Raw genomic sequence first — 18,090 nt, 5'->3', positions numbered from 1 at the left:
TGACACTACGCATATACTGCCCAGATACTGCCAGGCAGAGCTAATTTCACAGGCATTTATGTGCATGCCTTTATTAGTTATATATTTAATAGTTTTAATTATTTAAATGAGTTATGCCCTATATGAAATAGTTTTAAATGTGGGATAGGCCTACATCACCAACACTGAGCTTATTGTTACACCCACAGCCATTCAACATTTCAATATTTCATTGATTGTATAAATTATTATTACATTATATTAATTTTACATAAACTTAATTACATTATTTACTTTGCACCTGCATTATTACACCTACTAAATCCCAGTGACTTAATCTAAACATTTAAATTCATATATGACAGGCAATAAAATTTGTTACATGGTCTTTATTGTATTTATCAAGAAATACTCAAATTAATATGGCTTTCTCGTCTGCAGTGGGGGTACTTGGGTAGTGACACTCGCCGCCTGTCAATGACCTGTCTCGAGTGAGAACAAGACTTCTGCTTGACCTCAGTGGTTTTAACAGTCCATGGTCTGGACGTGAAATGTCCTTTAAAACATGTTGAGTCCTTGCCCGTACTCTTCTGGTATAGTTGTCCTGCAGGGAAGGCAGAGGTGCTCTGATGGGGATCCCTTTAGCAGTAAAGGTCAGATGTCTGCAAAAAGAGAAACAAAGCATATATTGTACATGAATATTATTAATGTAAACTACTCAGTTTGTGTGACAAATAAAAGCAAATCCACAAGAGCCTAGAAGTCAGGTGCAATAGTTAGGAATAAAGTTGGGGTACACTTAGAAATGTCCGGTGCATTTATTTTGATCAAGGGGACATTTCGAAGTGACCCTACACTTCCGAACAGTAGTATATCTGTGTGCATACCTAATTGCAACACTGTCTGCAGAAGCTCTTGCCTTCTTGCGTAGACCTCCTTTCTGATGCCTAGCACAGATCATACCCCATCTGATGTGCAGTACCAGCCTCTGGCTCCAGGCTGGGGTTGTTGGAGGGCACCTAAAATAAATAAATAAAAAAACAGCAATTGCCATAAGTTATGTTATTGTTGATTAATATCAAAGCATTAAAACAAAAGGTAAGTCAATCAGGTGTACAAACATATATATATATAATTACCTTATGAAGGCCTTTCCATCATCACCATCAATGTTAATTCTTGATATCAGTTTATTTGTGAGGGTTTCTGTCAATAGAAGATATGATTTAACAAAATTATACATTCTGTACAATACATTTGAAATAGGGATTATGATCAGTTTGGCATATATTCACAACACTGTTTACCTTACCACCAACATAATGGTAAACATGGCTAAATTTCAAAATTCAAGACTATTATAAATAGCCGCATATTCATGCATTACACTGCACGTATGTCAAACAAATTAGTATGGACAGTAACATACCCCATAGCCCTCATTCAAAACACAAAGACACTTACAGCATGTTGAGGGCAGCATCCATGGCTTCCAGACAAAGTCAAGTAGCATGTAGTAGTAGAAGGACAGACCGACTTTGTCCTGGACTATTGAGCCCACTACACAGTCATAACAACAAACAGACACATGAAAAAAGGGGATAAACTAACCACAGTAACAGACACAAATACATGCACACATATTATAATGCTATATGTGATACTACGTGTGTGAGTGTGTGTGTCTGTTTCTACCTGGTGAGTGTACTCTTGATTGGAACTTTTTTCTTATGGAACTGGCACACATTTGGAATATTCCAAACTGCACTCAATGGTCTCAGGACAGCAGTCGTCACAACTCACCGCCTGCAAACAGGGAACAGAGGGAGACTAGGATTAATAACCTGAAAATACCATCACTGAAACACTACTGCCCTCACATGCATCTTAAATAAACATATACTTTTGCACAAGGTCAGGTATAAGCAAATAGGGGCTATGAAATGAAGAACATGTTGCCTAATGCTACTCATACATCAAAATGGCCTACTTTGACAAGATTTGAGTCATTAAACGAATGCCCCCCATTCAAGCTTCAGTGAAAAGACTACAAGCTGTCAACAATCTTACCCAAATCTTGTAAAAGTCTTCTGGTGTAAGGATGGCTTAACACTACGTTACCTTTCACAAACTAAAGATCCCTGGCATTTACTTCGGTATTGACGTGGGTCAGCCGCCTGTCTCTGTAACGTTAAAGTTCACGTCAGCAGCAGCCACTTTAAGAGCTCTTACATACTCAACGCATTGCTACGCATACGCGGCCGCAAGGCTACGCATCGCTACGCTTTGGCCGCCATTATGCGTCGATGCGTAGCAAAATGTGTCATCCCAGTTTTTGATACGCGACGCACCGAAGCATGCAATACCATGCGTTGTGGGTGGGGGCGATACTTCAATAATTGTTCAATATGTCAACTATATGTCATATTTACAGAAGAAGCTTTGACTACAATTGCGGGCAAAGAGTAAAAACTATGTGAAAGTACGAAAATGTCCACATTTGTACCCAGCTACCGATAAATACTGGCAGTTAAGATGGTTGAGTGAGTTTGTGAAGCATAGGATTACCGAGTGAACATTTTCGGTAGGCAATAATAATGAACGTTGTGTGTACGTGTGTGTATGAAGTTAATATGCTACGTGTGACCTCCTCGAGAGGCTGAATGGCAGAGAGAGATTATTGTCCAATGTTTTTAACAATACCAGTGGTGTTAAATTGATGATTATCGCCTATATATTATGTAAATATGGATAATACAGTGCTACCCCCTGTTGCGTGAGCGGTGTATTGCGTTTTGCTATTGCCCGCGTTGCTTGCGTTCGCTGTGTACACTATGAAAGGGAGCCCGTCACTCGCGTAGCTAACGTTCCTTGCTTGCGTTGCTCGCGTTGAGTATGTAAGCACCCTAAATGTAAGGTATAGCCTAGCTTCTAGCTAGGTTAGCTAACATTCAAGACTGATAGCCTAGACCATTTCATTCAAACTAAAACTTTACATTCATAACGACATCTCGACAGACTTATGATATTACTACCATTCCATAATGGTAAAGTTAGTTATTGGAAAAGTTAGCAGCTAACATTAATTTGTAACAGCTAACGTTAGCGATGTTAGCTCGCTAGCTAATTCATAACGTTAGCTAATTCTAACATGACAGTTGACGGTTAACATTAGTGCTACATTATAAATTTAAAAAAAAACTGTATTTTTCTAATTAATTCCAGTTTTCAATTAGCATACAAAAGTACTGTAGTTCTTACCTTGGATATGAAGACGGCAGAGTTTGTACAGCTTCAGATACATGACAGAAAAATGACGGTTGAACTGAAGTCGGACTCGGCAGCAGTGGTTGGATTTTAAAAGTCAGTTGGGTGGGGAAGTGCGTGCGCATGCTGATAAGCATCCGTTATATTTTAAGAAATCGTGGAAATTAGACATAGCCTACTGTTGGCATATTTTAAACTGTTACATTAAAATGACCACCAAACTCATAAAATCGGATATCTAACATAATAGCCTGTCTAAGGATGATAGACCTATTAATCCAGAAATGGTGTGCGTGACTTGTGCTTTGAGTATCGCACCCCTGATTTCTGATTAGCAAATCAGGAGTCGAAATAAGTCATATTTCCACTGATTCTTAAAAACTCAAGATATGATCAAAATTGTTCCTGATATGCTGCATGTCATAAAAAATATCCGGACGGCATATCCCCTGATTCAGAGCCTTTTCACCCAGTGACACATGTACAGACACACACACACACACACACACACACACACACACAAACACGGCATCCATCAGTCCATATAAAGCCTGTGATGACGCTATTGTGTATCCAGCAGAGCAACCCTGGAGACATCTAGAGGGATACAGAGACCCAGAGAGGCCTGATACTGAGGCAGGTGCTGACAGCCTGAGGGGGTGTGTGAGATAGATGGAGGTCAATGGGGTTGAGCTGAGCTGAGGTCAGCTGGGCTATTATGGGCTCCTATAGATAAACCCTGAGAGAGAGAGAGAGAGAGAGAGAGAGAGAGAGAGAGAGAGAGAGAGAGAGAGAGAGAGAGAGAGAAGAGAGAGAGACAGAAAAAGAAAGACAGAGAGAGATAGAGAGAAAGAGAGAGAGAGAGAGAGATAGAGAGAGAGAAGAGAGGGACAGAGACAGAGATGACGACAACCTGCTTCACCGCATGAACCATCTCTATCAGGAGAGGGTGAAGGGGAAGGGAGACAGATCTGTGATGGGTTCCTATAGATGAACCCTTACAGAGAAATAACGCCATGCGTCTCCTCAGGAGCCATCTCATGGTGTGATCCCAGCGGAGGAGGGAGAGGAAGAGAGGTAGAGATCTACATGTGACGGGGGGTCTAAATTGTGCATGGATCTCACAACACAAACCCAGACTTATGTACAGCAACAAACATAAATATACCAAACACAAACATACACAGAGATGTATGGTCAGTCCACCACAGTTCACTACAGCCTGATGGAGAAAAATTACATTAGATAGATACGACACCCTGTTCATATCCCATGATGACACAACTGATGGGTTGTGTGTATACAAACACAAAGACAAAACAGCAAAGTGTGTGTGTGTGTGTGTGTGTACCTCTGCTGGGGTCTCTTGCTGCTGGTCCTCAGGTGTGTTGTCAGGTGTGGCTTTGGTTTCTTCTTCCGTCTGAGAATAAATACATTGAGAGAGAGAGAGAGAGAGAGAGAGAGAGAGAGAGAGAGAGAGAGAGAGAGAGGAGGGGGGAGAAATAGACAATGAGCAAGATGGACAAAGTCATGAAGACTTGCATACTGCCATTGTTGAGATCATGCTGTGGGTGTGGGGGTATGGAGTTAATGGTTTGTGTGAAACATACAGTATGTCTCCAAAAAGGCAAAGAAGCAACCAAATCAAAACCATAGTAAAATAAACTGCAAACAAATACATAATTTTAAATAAAAGGACATTATATTCAGTAACATGGCTGAACCTCTGTCATCTGTATATGATGATCATACCAAAAGGCCAGATGCAAGCCCACAAGGAGAGAATACATCAGCTCCTTCATACCCAAACACCAGATCAGGGTGAACTATGCTGAATCCAGACACACCCACACGTCTAGTCCAGTCTGCACCTACCCACTCAGCCCCAAAAACGCGCACAAGCACCCACCCACCCACACACACACACTTAAGGGGCAGCTGTAGATGTCCTGTTAGCCTGGAAGGTGGGGGGGGGCAGAGGGTGAGTGGGATCAAGGACCTGGCAGAGGCAACACAGCATGCAGTTTAGGCATGGCTCCATCCACTGCAATACAACAAGGATGTTAGCCATGCCCAACAACGCTTACTTCCTGTAGGGACAGACAGGGCTTGATGGTGGGCACAGCGTTGCTATATCGATGGGTGGTGACAGGCGAGGAGGACATGCGGCGGTCCCACTCAGTCTCGCCGGCACTGAGCGTGGAAACTTCCAGAAATGAGCGCTTGAGCTCGCTGAGGTTGGTCTGTCGCCGCAGCACCTCCTCAGGTGTGTCAGTCTCCTGACCGGCCAATCACGACACAGGACGGTAGGGGGGGGGGGGACGACGACAAAACAGCTTCAGGATAAGTCGTTCACTACAGTTTTACCATGTTTGGGTGAGTTGTGTTAACAAGGTCGTTGTCGTGATACTGCTATGTTTGCAGGTTAGCTACAGTAACGTTTCTCAATTTTCTCATCACACCCATTTCCACTCCCATTCTCTCAACTCAAACTCAAGCAAAGTTTCATGGAGCAGGGATGCGTTAGTTTGAGGACTAACCAAACATTCTCCAACTCTACTGGGTCAAGTCACTTAGAACAGTCCACACCGTGCAGTCGGAGCTCAGGGTTTAGGGGTCAGTCCATCACCCAAAGCCATCAGGGGGTTAAGGGGGGAGGGAGGCGACCAGGAGTTGGCTGCTGTGTGGGTGAGTATGTAGTCTCAGATGCGAATGCGTTCAAACACACATACTGTACACACACGCACACAAAACACACATGCCTTTACCTGCAGCATGAGATTGCTGTGCTTCACAAAGACGTTCTCCCCGCGAATTCGCCTGATGAGGCTGTTCTGGGGGCGGAGTGGGGGGCACAAACACACAGGGGGGTGGGGGGGTGGGAGTGAGGAGAGAGACACGTGGGCAAGAGATGATGCCCTGATGCTTCTAATTCTGCCCTGTGGGCAAAACGCAGTCACACCCTCCCAGCAGTGACAGAACTGGCAGGGCCTAAGTGTCTGTAAGTGTCTGTAGGACACCCTGGTCCAAGCTCAAAGCACAGTAAGGAGCTAAAGAGGTGTTGGAAGCACACCAAAGCTCAGGGATCTACTAGCTTGGGCAGACAATCAGGAGTCCCTTGGCAGTCACGGCATCAAAACATCACTTCAAATATGTGAGGTTTAGAGCTGAGGCACATGTGTTTATACCTCAAATATTTAAATATTATATCAAAAGGAAAAGTGGGATCTCCTCTTTATGCAGTTATGCCATTGGAGGTCGTATGGTACCCACACACTAGAGATACGCGTCCTTATCCCTTAGGGACCTTAGGAGTCTACGGGTCAATAAGGAGACACGGGGCAAGAAAGGACAGCAAAGGTTCAGGGTAACAGGAGCACCTGTGAGGGTGGGGGGTGGAGTGTTGTCCTTAAGATGTCTGAGGAGACAACATCAGAATGACAGCTGAGTCACAAAGGAAATCAAAGAACACATCAGAACAGAACAGAACAGAACGCCTACTGAAAAGAAACACACAAAATACACCACAAGTGTTCTGCAATGAAATTAAACTTCAAATCATGAGTTTGCTCAGCATAACAAGAAACAAAAGACACAAAAGAAGAGGAACAAATCAAGAGCAGCTTCTGTGTGAACTGATAAGACTGATGGCAACGGGAGGGTGATGAATGAAGGGAATGAAGGAAATGTACGAGTACCCTCCTGAGGGGGCGTGCTGAGAGACTTGTGAAAGATCCTAGAGGTGATGTCACAATGCCACAGGAGGGGAAGGTGAGGGAAGACAATGGCTGATGATACATTCCACTGCCATGGTGTCCTCTGCCATCACAAAGGATAATCATGAGAGCATTGTCGCATCACAGCAAGGAAACAAGAGTGGGTGATGTCATAATGGGGTCAGAGAGGAACTGTGACGTCACAATGGATTGCAGCGGGTGTGGCTGAGAAATACTTGTGGTACCTGTGTCTTCAGACTGGAAGCCTCATCTTCCTCCTGATCTGACTAATATCAACAACATGAAAAGGAAAGAGGGATTATATTCATAGTTGGAGACATTAAAGCACCCTCGCATATGCACACACACCATCTTTGACTAACAAGTACTTGCTTTGCAAGCACCGATAACTATCACTTATGTTTATTCATTCCAACATCCAAGTCCAACATCAATCATGTATGCATGCAGACACATACAGAAAGGACCTCTCTCTCTCTCTCTCTCTCTCTCTCTCTCTCTGTCTCTGTGTAGCACAAAGATAAGCCTAACACTTCAGTATTCTTGGCATGCCGTGCGCACACTGGAATGTTGATGCCCTGGCAGCTCTATCACAGGACACAGGACCAACCTCTGAGGCCGTCGTTTCACCGTCACATGGGAAGTTCGTCTGTTCGCTGTCCGTCTGTTTGGCGTCAGAGCCCCAAATGTGTGTTCCCATCAGAGCAGCGAGAGAGAGAGAGAGAGAGAGAGAGAGAGAGAGAGAGAGAGAGAGAGAGAGAGAGAGAGAGAGAGAAAGACAGAGAGAGACGGGAGAGAGAAGTCCCAGTGCCGGGTAAGATTAGGTAGGGAGAGAGCTGGCCAACTGGCCTCAGCTGCACATGACTGCACAGGGAAACAGAATGGAGAGCAGAGGCCATGTGGTGATGAGGGAGAGTTTACTTTGGACAAGGAAAAACCCAGAGCAGGCTGAGAAAGGCGCAAAGGTACAGCAGAACAGGGCCAGATGAATCCCAAGCCACAGGCTTTTAGTGGGGTTCTGGAACGAGCTCAGCACATTAGCACACGGAGAGCGGGAGTCTAGAGACTAGAGGTCCAAATAGCCCTGCTCCTGTGAGAGCACAGGCCATGTTAAAAGCCCCTGACCCTGACACTGAGACTGCACAGGACTCAAGAGGAGTGGTGAGCCATGCGCTTGGTACACCACATACTACAGTATGGGAGGCACGAGAGTTCAGGAATGTGTTGATCTCTCCACTCTCAGCCTCTCTGGGTTTCTCGCTGACGTTGGCTTGCCAGTTGTCCCCGGACACTCCGCAAGGACTTCAACAGTTGTGTGACATGACACATGACTGGGACCAAGTCAACAAATCACTCCCTTGTGAAAGTTAAAATGGATGGATGGGTAGATGGATGAGCAATACTAACACTCTAACTAGACACAAACCTCAGTGTTGTGATGAGAATTTAATCATATCCGTTTGTGCTTTCTTTAAACGCGAACATCTCCAAGAGGTTCACACACACACACACACACACACACACACACACACACACACACACACACACACACACACACACACACACACACACACACACACACACACACACACACACACACACACACACACACACACACACACACACACACACACACACACACACACACACGATGATGATTATGATGACACAAGCACACACAGCTTTCCCTGCCATTCATGTCAATGCCCACAAGCATGGTCTCTACACACACACACACACACACATCCTGGCACACCCTGGCAGCTGTCCCACCCACAGACCTCGTCCTCGTCCTCATCGGAGCTGTCGTGGAAGCCCTGCGCGAGCGTGGCGGTGAGCGAGGAGGCCTTGGGCTCCAGGTAGCAGAGGCAGAGCGCCAGCGGGAAGGAGAGCGTGAGCGCCATGGGCACCGAGAAGGAGGTGGACAGCAGGAAGAAGAAGATGAACAGGAAGCAGGGGATGAGCGAGGGCGAGCGGATGGGCAGGAAGTGCGCCATGCTCTCGGGCAGCACGCTCAGCTCCGACAGGTCCGGGAACGCCAGGTAGCCGTCCTCGTCCAGCAACGACGACAGGTCCGGCAGGTGCAGCGAGAAGGAGAAGAGGGTGCCCCCGCGACCCTTGGCGCCGCCGCCGGCGCCAGCCCCGCCCTCGGCCAGGCGCTGCTTGCGGGCGTTGAGGAGGAGGGCCTGCTCCTCGAGAAGCGCCGCCTTGCGCTCGGCGCGCGCCTGCCGTCGCAGGTGGCTGGCCGACGCCGTGGACTTGGCGGGGCTGGCCGAGGCGGCGCGCTGACGCTGGGCGGACGAGTCGCGCTGTCGCCGGCGGCGACGGAGCTTGGAGGCTGGGGAGGAAGGGCAAGGGGAGGAGCGAGCGGAGATGACCGGCGATGACGGGAGGGAGAGCTCCGAACGCAGCGGGTCAGAGGAGAAGAGCATGGGAGAGGACTGAGGAGGAGAAGAGCAGAGGAGGAGAAGAGGAACAGAGGAGAAGAGGAGAGCAGAGGAGGAGGAAAGGAACAGAGGAGAAGAGGAGAGCAGAGGAGCAGAGAAGAGGAGAGGAGCAGAGGAAAATAAGAGGAGAGGAGCAGAGGAGCAGAGGAACAGAGGAGAAGAGGAGAGTAGAGGAGGAGGAGGAGAGGAACAGAGGAGAAGAGGAGAGCAGAGGAGCAGAGGTGGAGAAGAGGAAGAGAGCAAGAGGAGTGAAAGAATTGAGGAATGGAGACGAGATGAGATGAGGTGAGACAAGACGAGATGAGATGCCGTTAAGATGATGAATGAGGCACGAGAGCACAATATGAAGGAGCCCATATAAATGTACAATGGGGGAGTGAGGCGAAGACGAAAGGATGGTCCAAATAAAGAGAGGACGACCCAAAAGATGCAGGGGGTTTCAGCCGACAAAATGGCAAATGATATATGCAAAAGACAACGAGAGGAAGGGAAGAAAGAAACGCGCTGTTAGTCTGGAGAAAAGACTGTAAAGCATATACAGAGCACCTGACAAGGTGGCAAAGCATTCCAACACAACAGCGCTTTCATAAGACAGAAATTAGAACCCATACAAGGCTGCCAAAGAGGTAAATGTCGTGACCGAAAAGGTTTCTGTGAGGAGGTTCCTGTAACCAGACAGGGCACCAAGTCTTGATAATAACTAACGAGTGGGACAGGTTTCTGATAGGAGTCCAATGCATGGCAATCATTTCGTTAACCACGGCTCATATAACTAGATCAAAAGGCAAGAAGAGGGAGGGACTAGATTCTCTAATCCATGGTGTCAGGTCAGAGTTGAGTGGTTACCTTGGCAACAGGAGCAGGTTGGGCAGGGTCAGATGCCTCAGTGGCACTGGTCTCCTCCTCTACAACTTTCTCTGGTGTCTCCAGGGTGATGAGGCTGCTCGTGGCAGGCTTGGCATTCGTGTCTGAGGCAGCCTTGGGCTCTTTCATCAAGCCGTCATGATTGGCTGTCACTGGAGCTGCAGCAGAGGGGTTAAATGAGGACAAACAGCGGTCAAATGAACATTCTGCGACATCATTTCCTGTGACTGTACATTATACTCGTCCAATTCAATCACTACAAACCACATGAACTAGATTGACTGGTTGAGGGACAGAATACATGTCAACAAACCGATTAGAATAGAGGCCAAGCACTATTGAATTACTTTTTAAATGAGAAAATCTTCAAAATAAAGTTCTCTAAGGACAGCTTGCCATAGAAAAACAAACTTCAAAACAACTCTGCGTGCATGTACTGTCTCTTATCTCTTTGAACACAGACTATCCCATAACAGCCTTGTGCTTTGTAGGCCCTCCATAGGGAGCATTCTGTGTGGAGTCCCGGAGATTTGTGGCATTTGGAAATCAAACACTTAATTTCCTCCGATCCCCTCTGAGCTGGGAGCGGGAGCTCCTCTGCAGGCTTTAAGCCCTGACAACTCGATCTGTCACTGCTGGAGTTGCACACTAGACAGGAATGGAAGTGTTCTGCGCACACATGACAGATATCAAGCGGAGAGGCAGAGATGGAGACACAAAGAGAGAGCAAGGGAGAGAAAGACCGAAAAAGAAACATAGAGAGAGATAGAGAGAAAGAGAAAGAGAAAGAGAGAGAGAGAGAGAGAGAGAGAGAGAGAGAGAGAAAGGGGGGGAGAGAGAGATAAAGAAAGAGCTAGAGAGCTAAAGAGATGGAGAGATCAATGTATAGAGAGAGAGAGAGAGAGAGAGAGAGAGAGAGAGAGAGAGAGAGAGAGAGAGAGAGAGAGAGAGAGAAAGAAAGTGGGACAGAGTTGTCTTCCACATTTCTGAAAGAAACTTGGACAGTTGTGCTCTAGGAGGATGAGTGGGAACTTGTGCGTCTCTGCAGCAACAATGAGGGATTGTTTTGATCGCTGTGATTGTTCTCTTCTAAGCTGATGCTAAATATAGAGTTACAACTCTTCCTCCCTCTTTCTCCTTCTTTCACCCTCTCTCTTAACCCCGCCTCTACTCTGTCTCTCTCTTTCTGTGCTGGGAAATTAACCCTCACAACACCAGGTTATTTTCAGGATAAATGTGCTACTTTTACTTTAAGGCTCATATCTTGGACATTGTACAGGCCATCTATACATGCTAAAACTTTTTGTGTATCAGCGATAATGGGATAATATTTCTATATATCTTAATATATCAGTCTTTGTACCAAGTAAAAAAAAAAAATCGAGTCATTGAAGTTTTAAAAATATTTTTGTATCTACTGTACCAATATGTATCTCTGTATGTGCATGTGTGTGTTTGCATGTTCGTGTGTACAGTATGTGTGTGAGAGTGAATATGTGTGTGTGTGTGTGTGTGTGTGTGTACACTAACACCCATCCAGGCTGCGGGACATGATACATCCCTTATCTCTCTGTCTGTCTGTGTGTCTGTGTGTGTGTACTAACCCCCGTCCAGGCTACGGGACATGGTGTATCTCTTGCTGGCGGAACGCTGGATAAAGGGTGCGGGCCTTTGGATCTGAGAGCTGGCTTTCCGGGACTCGGCTTGTGTGCGCCCACTGTAGCGGAACTTAGAACCCAAAGACATGAAGCGCTTGGGCGGAGCCTCTGGAGACACCAGCCTGAGGGGAGGAACCAACAACAACAACAACAACAACAACAGGTTACCATGGTTTGCTTGTCGCCTCAAAAGCGGAACTTACTCTAACTTTATTTTACGTCACCAGTGGTTATTTTGCCTGTAATTGCTGAATTACATTAATATTACATTATCTACTAATGCTCTTCACTTGCTAGTTGAATGGGGTTTTGAGCTGTCAAAACCTGCCAAATAAATTCAGTGTTTGCCATATAAATACAGCTTCAATCCTGCAGTGCTCAGAAACTGATAGCAGTTTCAGTATCTGGCCAGAGGGGGGCAGAGTGGACATAAAGCCAGACTACCATTTAGCAAGACGCTTTCTGATTCCAAGGCCTGTGCACACATTTACAGTTCACACGCTTAACTACACTGTGCTTCTATGAACAGAACATGAAATCAGCCCAAACTGCACAGAACAAATCAACTGAAAGAAGAAAAGAAGGTTTAGAAGAACACTATAAAACTGGTAGTTGATAAACTTATATGTTAAAGCAACACGTAACTGTTATCTTCTGACCACTTGTTATGAGATTGCCCTGTTCTTTCAAGTTCTAGCAATCATCAATCTTTTTCTCTTTCTTCTCTTCATCCATTCGTTCCCCTTATCCCTCTCTCCCTGCTCAACCGCCTCACCTGAAGAAGGTGTGGTGCTCCACGCAGGTCTTCCATACCCTTTTAGCAGCGCGGTGGTTGGGCAGCTTGAAGCCAATGGTGCTCTCAAACTGCTCTAACTGGAGAGGAGAGGAATGGAGAGGAAGAGAGGCACAGATGTTCACATTCAGAATAGAATGATCAAGACTGTCTATAGCATGTCTGAGTGAGAGAGAGTGTGTGTGTGTGTGTGTGTGTGTGTGTGTGTGTGTGTGTGTGTGTGTGTGTGTGTGTGTATGACTGTATATACATGTTTGTGTGTGTACACGCTCACCTCCCCTGGGCGGATCTTGATGTAGAAGTTGTTCCTTTTGTAGGAGATCTTGAGGATCTTGGGCCAGGCAAAGCGGTTGATGCGCAGGCGATCTCTGTAGATGAGCAGCCCACTGGCACACACGCCCAACATGATCTCCACACCTTCAGAGTCCTGCACACACACACACACACACACACACACACACACACACACACACACACACACACACACACACACACACACACACACACGTGTGAATAAATAACATGCTACAACATCCTCCTTTCAAACACAAAGATAGCGTTTAGTGTGATCTCAATGTCCACTCTTTGGTCATCAACAAACTAAACACACGTCTGGATTGCAATGGTCATTAATGAAGACTTGGTGACTCCAAAGACCTGCTGTGATCTCTGGACTGGAGCCACAAGGTCAAGAGAACACACACACACACAGGCCCCTAGGAGTCTGGCCACAGAACCGCATTATGTCCACGAGGAGCTAACCAGCGCTGAAGCATGACTACCATGTTGATAACAATCACATACCTCACGATAAGCACACAGATCTCAGACTGGCCAGCACTCAGTTTTAGAGTGTTGATATAGAGACACACACACACACACACACACACACACACACACGAGCCTGGCCAGCACTCAGTCTCAGTGTGTTGCTACAGACACACACTGAGAGCAGCCAAATCAGACACAAGTGACTCTGGGGCCACTTAAGAGAGTTCTGGACAATATAGCTACGGAATGTTCTAGAATAGGACAAAGAACATCTCTGTCCTGGAGACTCTGGGGTGCATAGTGAGGGGTCGGACACCACAAGGGGTGACACGAGGGGGTCCTTTCAAGGAATTTTTGGACAGGCAGAAGGATATACAGCATGGAGGGAGAACATGCAGAGGATGGCCAAAGCCTGCTGAGCAAAAGAGCTAGCACATAGACAACAGACAACACACAGTCGCTCTCACACACACTGTACCCACACACACATATACACACACACAGGAAAAACACACACTAATACACACATGCAAATGTAAAACAGTCACTCATTGAGACAAACACACACAAACATACACGCACTCATATACACGCAACAGCGTCTTACCTCATCCTTAGCTGGGGCCAGGCACTCAAAGAGCTTTCCTATCAGCTAGGTGTGTGTGCGCAGAGCAGGAAACAGAGAACACAGCATTGTGCAGGTCTGCCACAGCCACAGCAATTGCAATGCACATGCACACGTGCACGCACGCACGCACGCACGCACGCACGCACGCACGCACGCACGCACGCACGCACACACGCTCGCTCGCCTTAAACAGCCCATTACCCTTCAGGTCTGCTCAGAGAGCCCGAGCTGATTCACTCTGTTCTACAGGAGCCGTTGCCAAAGACAGCAGTGGACTCTGGCTCCATGTCAGACCAGGGTCAGAGGCAGCCATTATCACCCTGCTCACATAGGGGGCTTTCATAACCATCTATTATGAAGCTGTTCCTTAATGTATATATTACTGCAGTTGTTACTAGATGCTAGTTTGTTGGATCAGTCTTCTGAGAGAAGGAGCTCAGTAGACACCTTTATGACTAAATGGGACGGTATGAGCGGGCAAGTTTATTACCACTAAAAGTAAAAGCAGACGGGATGACGAGATGTCACTTGCTTAAATATGTACTCATACTAACCATGTTAATTGTGAGCTGCCATGTTTACCACTAATTCCAACACTAAAGCAGCCACATAAACTGTTATATTGGTATGAGACGCCTGGGGACTGGCCTGAGAACAGGGCCCCAGTACATGCTCACCTAAAACAGGATTATAGTTTATCACCTGTGAGGATTACATCAGATTACAGATTATTGCACTTTAATAGCTATAAGAGCTCAAGCAAAAGCATTAGCAGAAAGCTGAAGCATAGAAGAAGCATAGCGTGTCATAGTACTCAGGTTAGTGCTCACTGGGTGCACACACGCACACACACACACACACACTCTCTCTCTTACCTTAGCATGGTGCAGATCTACTCCGTACATGGACAGCTTCTTGGCGTTCTCCAGGAAGAGCATCTCTGCGTCAGCGGGACTCATTCCCCTTTGGGCAACAAAGAAAGAATCAGTCTGATTTGGTAGGAATCATGAATCACGAATCACATAGCAAAGCTTGATTCACAGCCTGACTCAATCATGACTTACAATCTGAACTGAACTGTTTTTAACAGAACTGAATAATCCTAAACTGAAGATTTAGTATTCAGCAAATAATTCCAAAGTGAATTGAAACCTCAACTCATCAAAAAGTAAATTCTAGTCTAAACCTAGTATAATGACTTTTTTTATAAACACAAGTAAATCCAGTTAAGTGGTTTGCTGTAGTGTAGTGTAATTGCAACTGAATTCTTCTGCTCTGGAGTAAGTGGACTCACTTGTGGTTGCAGTGCAGGTCCATGACCTTGTCCTGCAGCTCGCGGGTCTGGCTGGGGGCGAGGCTCAGCTCGCTCAGGTAGTCCTTGCCCAGCTCGTCTGGGTCGTAGTCGCCGAGTTCTGCCTGCGCCGTGAAAGCGCCCAGCACGGCGTGTGTGGCAAAGGAGCACGGCAGACGGCCGGACACGATGTCGTCACGCAGCTGCAGACACAGATAAAACCTGGAGGGAGACAGGAAAATGGAGGAAGAGACAGAGAAAGAGAGAAAGAGTGAAAGAGAGAGAGAGAGAGAGATGAAGGAAGATAGGGACAGAGAGGAAGAGTAAATAGGTGAATGTAATTGCTAATGAATAATATAATTCCCTGACTGTTATTATGGTATATGTGTCTTGGGGTATGGTGTGCTTGTGCATCTCTCGCTCTCTTTATGCGTGTGTGTCAGTGTGTCAGTGTGCGTGTGTGTGTGTGTGTGTGTGTGTGTGTGTGTGTGTGTGTGTGTGTGTGTGTGTGTGTGTGTGTCTCACCTGGTTAGGTCCTCCTGCAGCTGAGCAGGATCCGGTGGATAGAACTTCACACTGAAGGCAAAGTTCCACTGCCCATCTGCAGAGAGAGAGAACCAAACCAAACCAGTCATGTCATATCGCGCACTGCCAGACAGGTGTGAGAGACAGTCTTATGAGTTGACTTGTGTGTGCAAGACTTTATGTATGACTGTGAGCATCAGCCGCCTTACTGCTAAGCTGTTTCTTCATTTCTTTGGCAGGATCCAGCCAGTTCTGAGAAGGAAAAAAAGCAGAGAGAGATGGAGGCAGAGTGAGAGAGAGAGAGAGATGGAGAGATGGCGAGATAGAGAAAGGGAGAGATCATTTATTTGAACCATCATATGGATCAAGGATGCCTTTAAAAGGCCACCAAACCCCCATCAAACACAACAAACAGCAGAGAAAGAGAAATAAAACATCCTAAACTAAACATTAGTTTAGTTTACTCGATGTAGTTTACTCAAACCATTTATTATACGCCCTTTCGGTATATTATCTGCTTTTAACTACAGGATTGTGATTATATATCTATATATACACTTGCAAATGGACTTAATGGTTTAATAACAGTGATGGGGCACAGGGCAGTATAAGGCCTTCAGGCGCACACACAGAATCTCTTCTCAGACTTGTGTGCAGCCGGGACTAGTCCAAAGAGAGGTCATGTTTGTCATGTTTCACATGAAGTGTGAAGATAAAGTAACACCTCTGTGCTTACGCTGATTAAAAACACAGATAAGCTACAACAGAAGGGCATGCATGCATTCCACCGCCACGACCAAATGGAATGATCTCACAATATCAACGAAAGTGACACTACATTCTTCTACGTAGTCTCACTACATGACATGACACCCCATGAGGTAGGGCGACACAGCTCAGAGCATTCTTCCCAAGCCCGTTCTACACCTTTACACCAAGTCTCATGAAAAGTAGTTTTAGTATACTTTTTGCACACAGAGACACACACGCAGACAGGGCGAAAACACTGCAAATGTAGATCTCCTGGGTGGGGGTGAGCACACTCACCTTCTGGTTCTCCACATCCCGGTAGGAGAGGCCGAAGTAGTCCTTCTCCAGCAGGTTCAGGTGTTCACACACCTTGTCAAACAACACCTGGCCCTTGGCTCGCTTCTGCTCAAACATAAACACACACACACAAACAAACAGTCAACACGAACCAAAGTGCAGGCGCAGGGAGCTGATAGCATCACAAACCACAGCAAACAGGAAATAGCCAAGGGAGAGGTCAACAAGAAAGGAGTGACCGGGAGCAGAGACAGAGAGAGAGAGTGAGGGAGGGAGAGAGGGAGAGAGGGAGAGAGAGAGAGAGAGAGAGAGACAAGAGACAGGGGGATAGACAAACAGAAAGACTGGGAAATCCTGTCAGTCTGGCTACACCCAACTTTCTGCAGGCCCAATTGGTAAGCAAACATCCATCCATCCATCCATCCATCCATCCATCCATCCATCCTCTATGGGTGAGACGTGCTCTCTCTCTCTCTCTCTCTCTCTCTCTCTCTCTTTGGACACACACATACACCTCTCCTCAATCACACTCCTCCTTAGAATTATTCTCCTCTGCAGTGAAAAAATACCTCTGTTGTTTATTTGTTCGGTGACCTAATTTGCCCAGATAAACAGCACAGTGAGCGCGCGAGCGAGCGAGCGAGCCGGCAGGCTTCGCTAGAGCCGACTGCAGCTGCCTAAGCAGAGGTGGGGAGTTGGACAGAGGTGGACACGGGCTCTCCTCTCAACATAGGAGCACTGAGAGGATCAGGGCCCAATCAGAGGGGCAGAGTGTGATACTGTCTGCTGGGTCCAGTCCTGATGGGGGGCCACAACCAATCAAGTCAGTATATGTGTGATGTCAGCCTGTCCGTCTCTCGGAGTCACTGGGCAGCATTCCAGGTTATTTTTAGTGTGTCATTACTACATGCCCCCAGAGAGGAGAAAAGAAAGAATGACCATCTCATAACCCCGTGCGCGCGCACACACACACACACACACACACACACACACACACACACACACACAGAAAAGAACAGAAGACAAGGCTTGAGCCAGAGTCTCATGAAAGATGTGAATTCTGATAGGAGAATATTTGTGGGG

The 18,090-nt window shown here is 46.5% G+C and overlaps 1 protein-coding gene and 1 long non-coding RNA gene across 3 annotated transcripts in view; both read right to left on the bottom strand.

Moving 5' to 3' along the window:
* epb41l3b (erythrocyte membrane protein band 4.1-like 3b) overlaps positions 1-18,090 on the bottom strand; it is a 47,414-nt gene that overhangs the window by 16,155 nt on the left and 13,169 nt on the right. Inside the window, exons 4-18 of the mRNA XM_062551565.1 lie at positions 17,008-17,112; positions 16,170-16,212; positions 15,961-16,036; positions 15,439-15,657; positions 15,020-15,107; positions 13,020-13,172; positions 12,728-12,825; positions 11,899-12,074; positions 10,277-10,452; positions 8,765-9,424; positions 7,594-7,647; positions 7,208-7,249; positions 5,334-5,525; positions 4,789-4,811; positions 4,598-4,666 (exon numbers count right to left, since the gene is read on the bottom strand). Coding sequence (XP_062407549.1) covers positions 4,598-4,666; positions 4,789-4,811; positions 5,334-5,525; positions 7,208-7,249; positions 7,594-7,647; positions 8,765-9,424; positions 10,277-10,452; positions 11,899-12,074; positions 12,728-12,825; positions 13,020-13,172; positions 15,020-15,107; positions 15,439-15,657; positions 15,961-16,036; positions 16,170-16,212; positions 17,008-17,112 — 2,174 coding nt within the window. The remainder of the gene's footprint in view (positions 1-4,597; positions 4,667-4,788; positions 4,812-5,333; positions 5,526-7,207; positions 7,250-7,593; positions 7,648-8,764; positions 9,425-10,276; positions 10,453-11,898; positions 12,075-12,727; positions 12,826-13,019; positions 13,173-15,019; positions 15,108-15,438; positions 15,658-15,960; positions 16,037-16,169; positions 16,213-17,007; positions 17,113-18,090) is intronic.
* On the bottom strand, positions 467-2,576 carry LOC134066625 (uncharacterized). Of its 2 annotated transcripts, XR_009936459.1 has the most exons (6): positions 2,101-2,576; positions 1,675-1,785; positions 1,444-1,539; positions 1,119-1,185; positions 867-998; positions 467-641 (listed from the first exon to the last, which is right to left on the bottom strand). It is a non-coding gene; the product is annotated as an uncharacterized LOC134066625 (long non-coding RNA). The 2 variants fall into 2 exon arrangements; XR_009936458.1 differs by lacking the exon at positions 2,101-2,576 and having other exon boundaries at positions 1,675-2,058.

Source organism: Sardina pilchardus, chromosome 2, assembly GCF_963854185.1.
Source record: "Sardina pilchardus chromosome 2, fSarPil1.1, whole genome shotgun sequence".
NCBI classification, from domain to species: domain Eukaryota; kingdom Metazoa; phylum Chordata; class Actinopteri; order Clupeiformes; family Clupeidae; genus Sardina; species Sardina pilchardus.
This window is presented reverse-complemented; position numbering and strand designations above follow the sequence as displayed.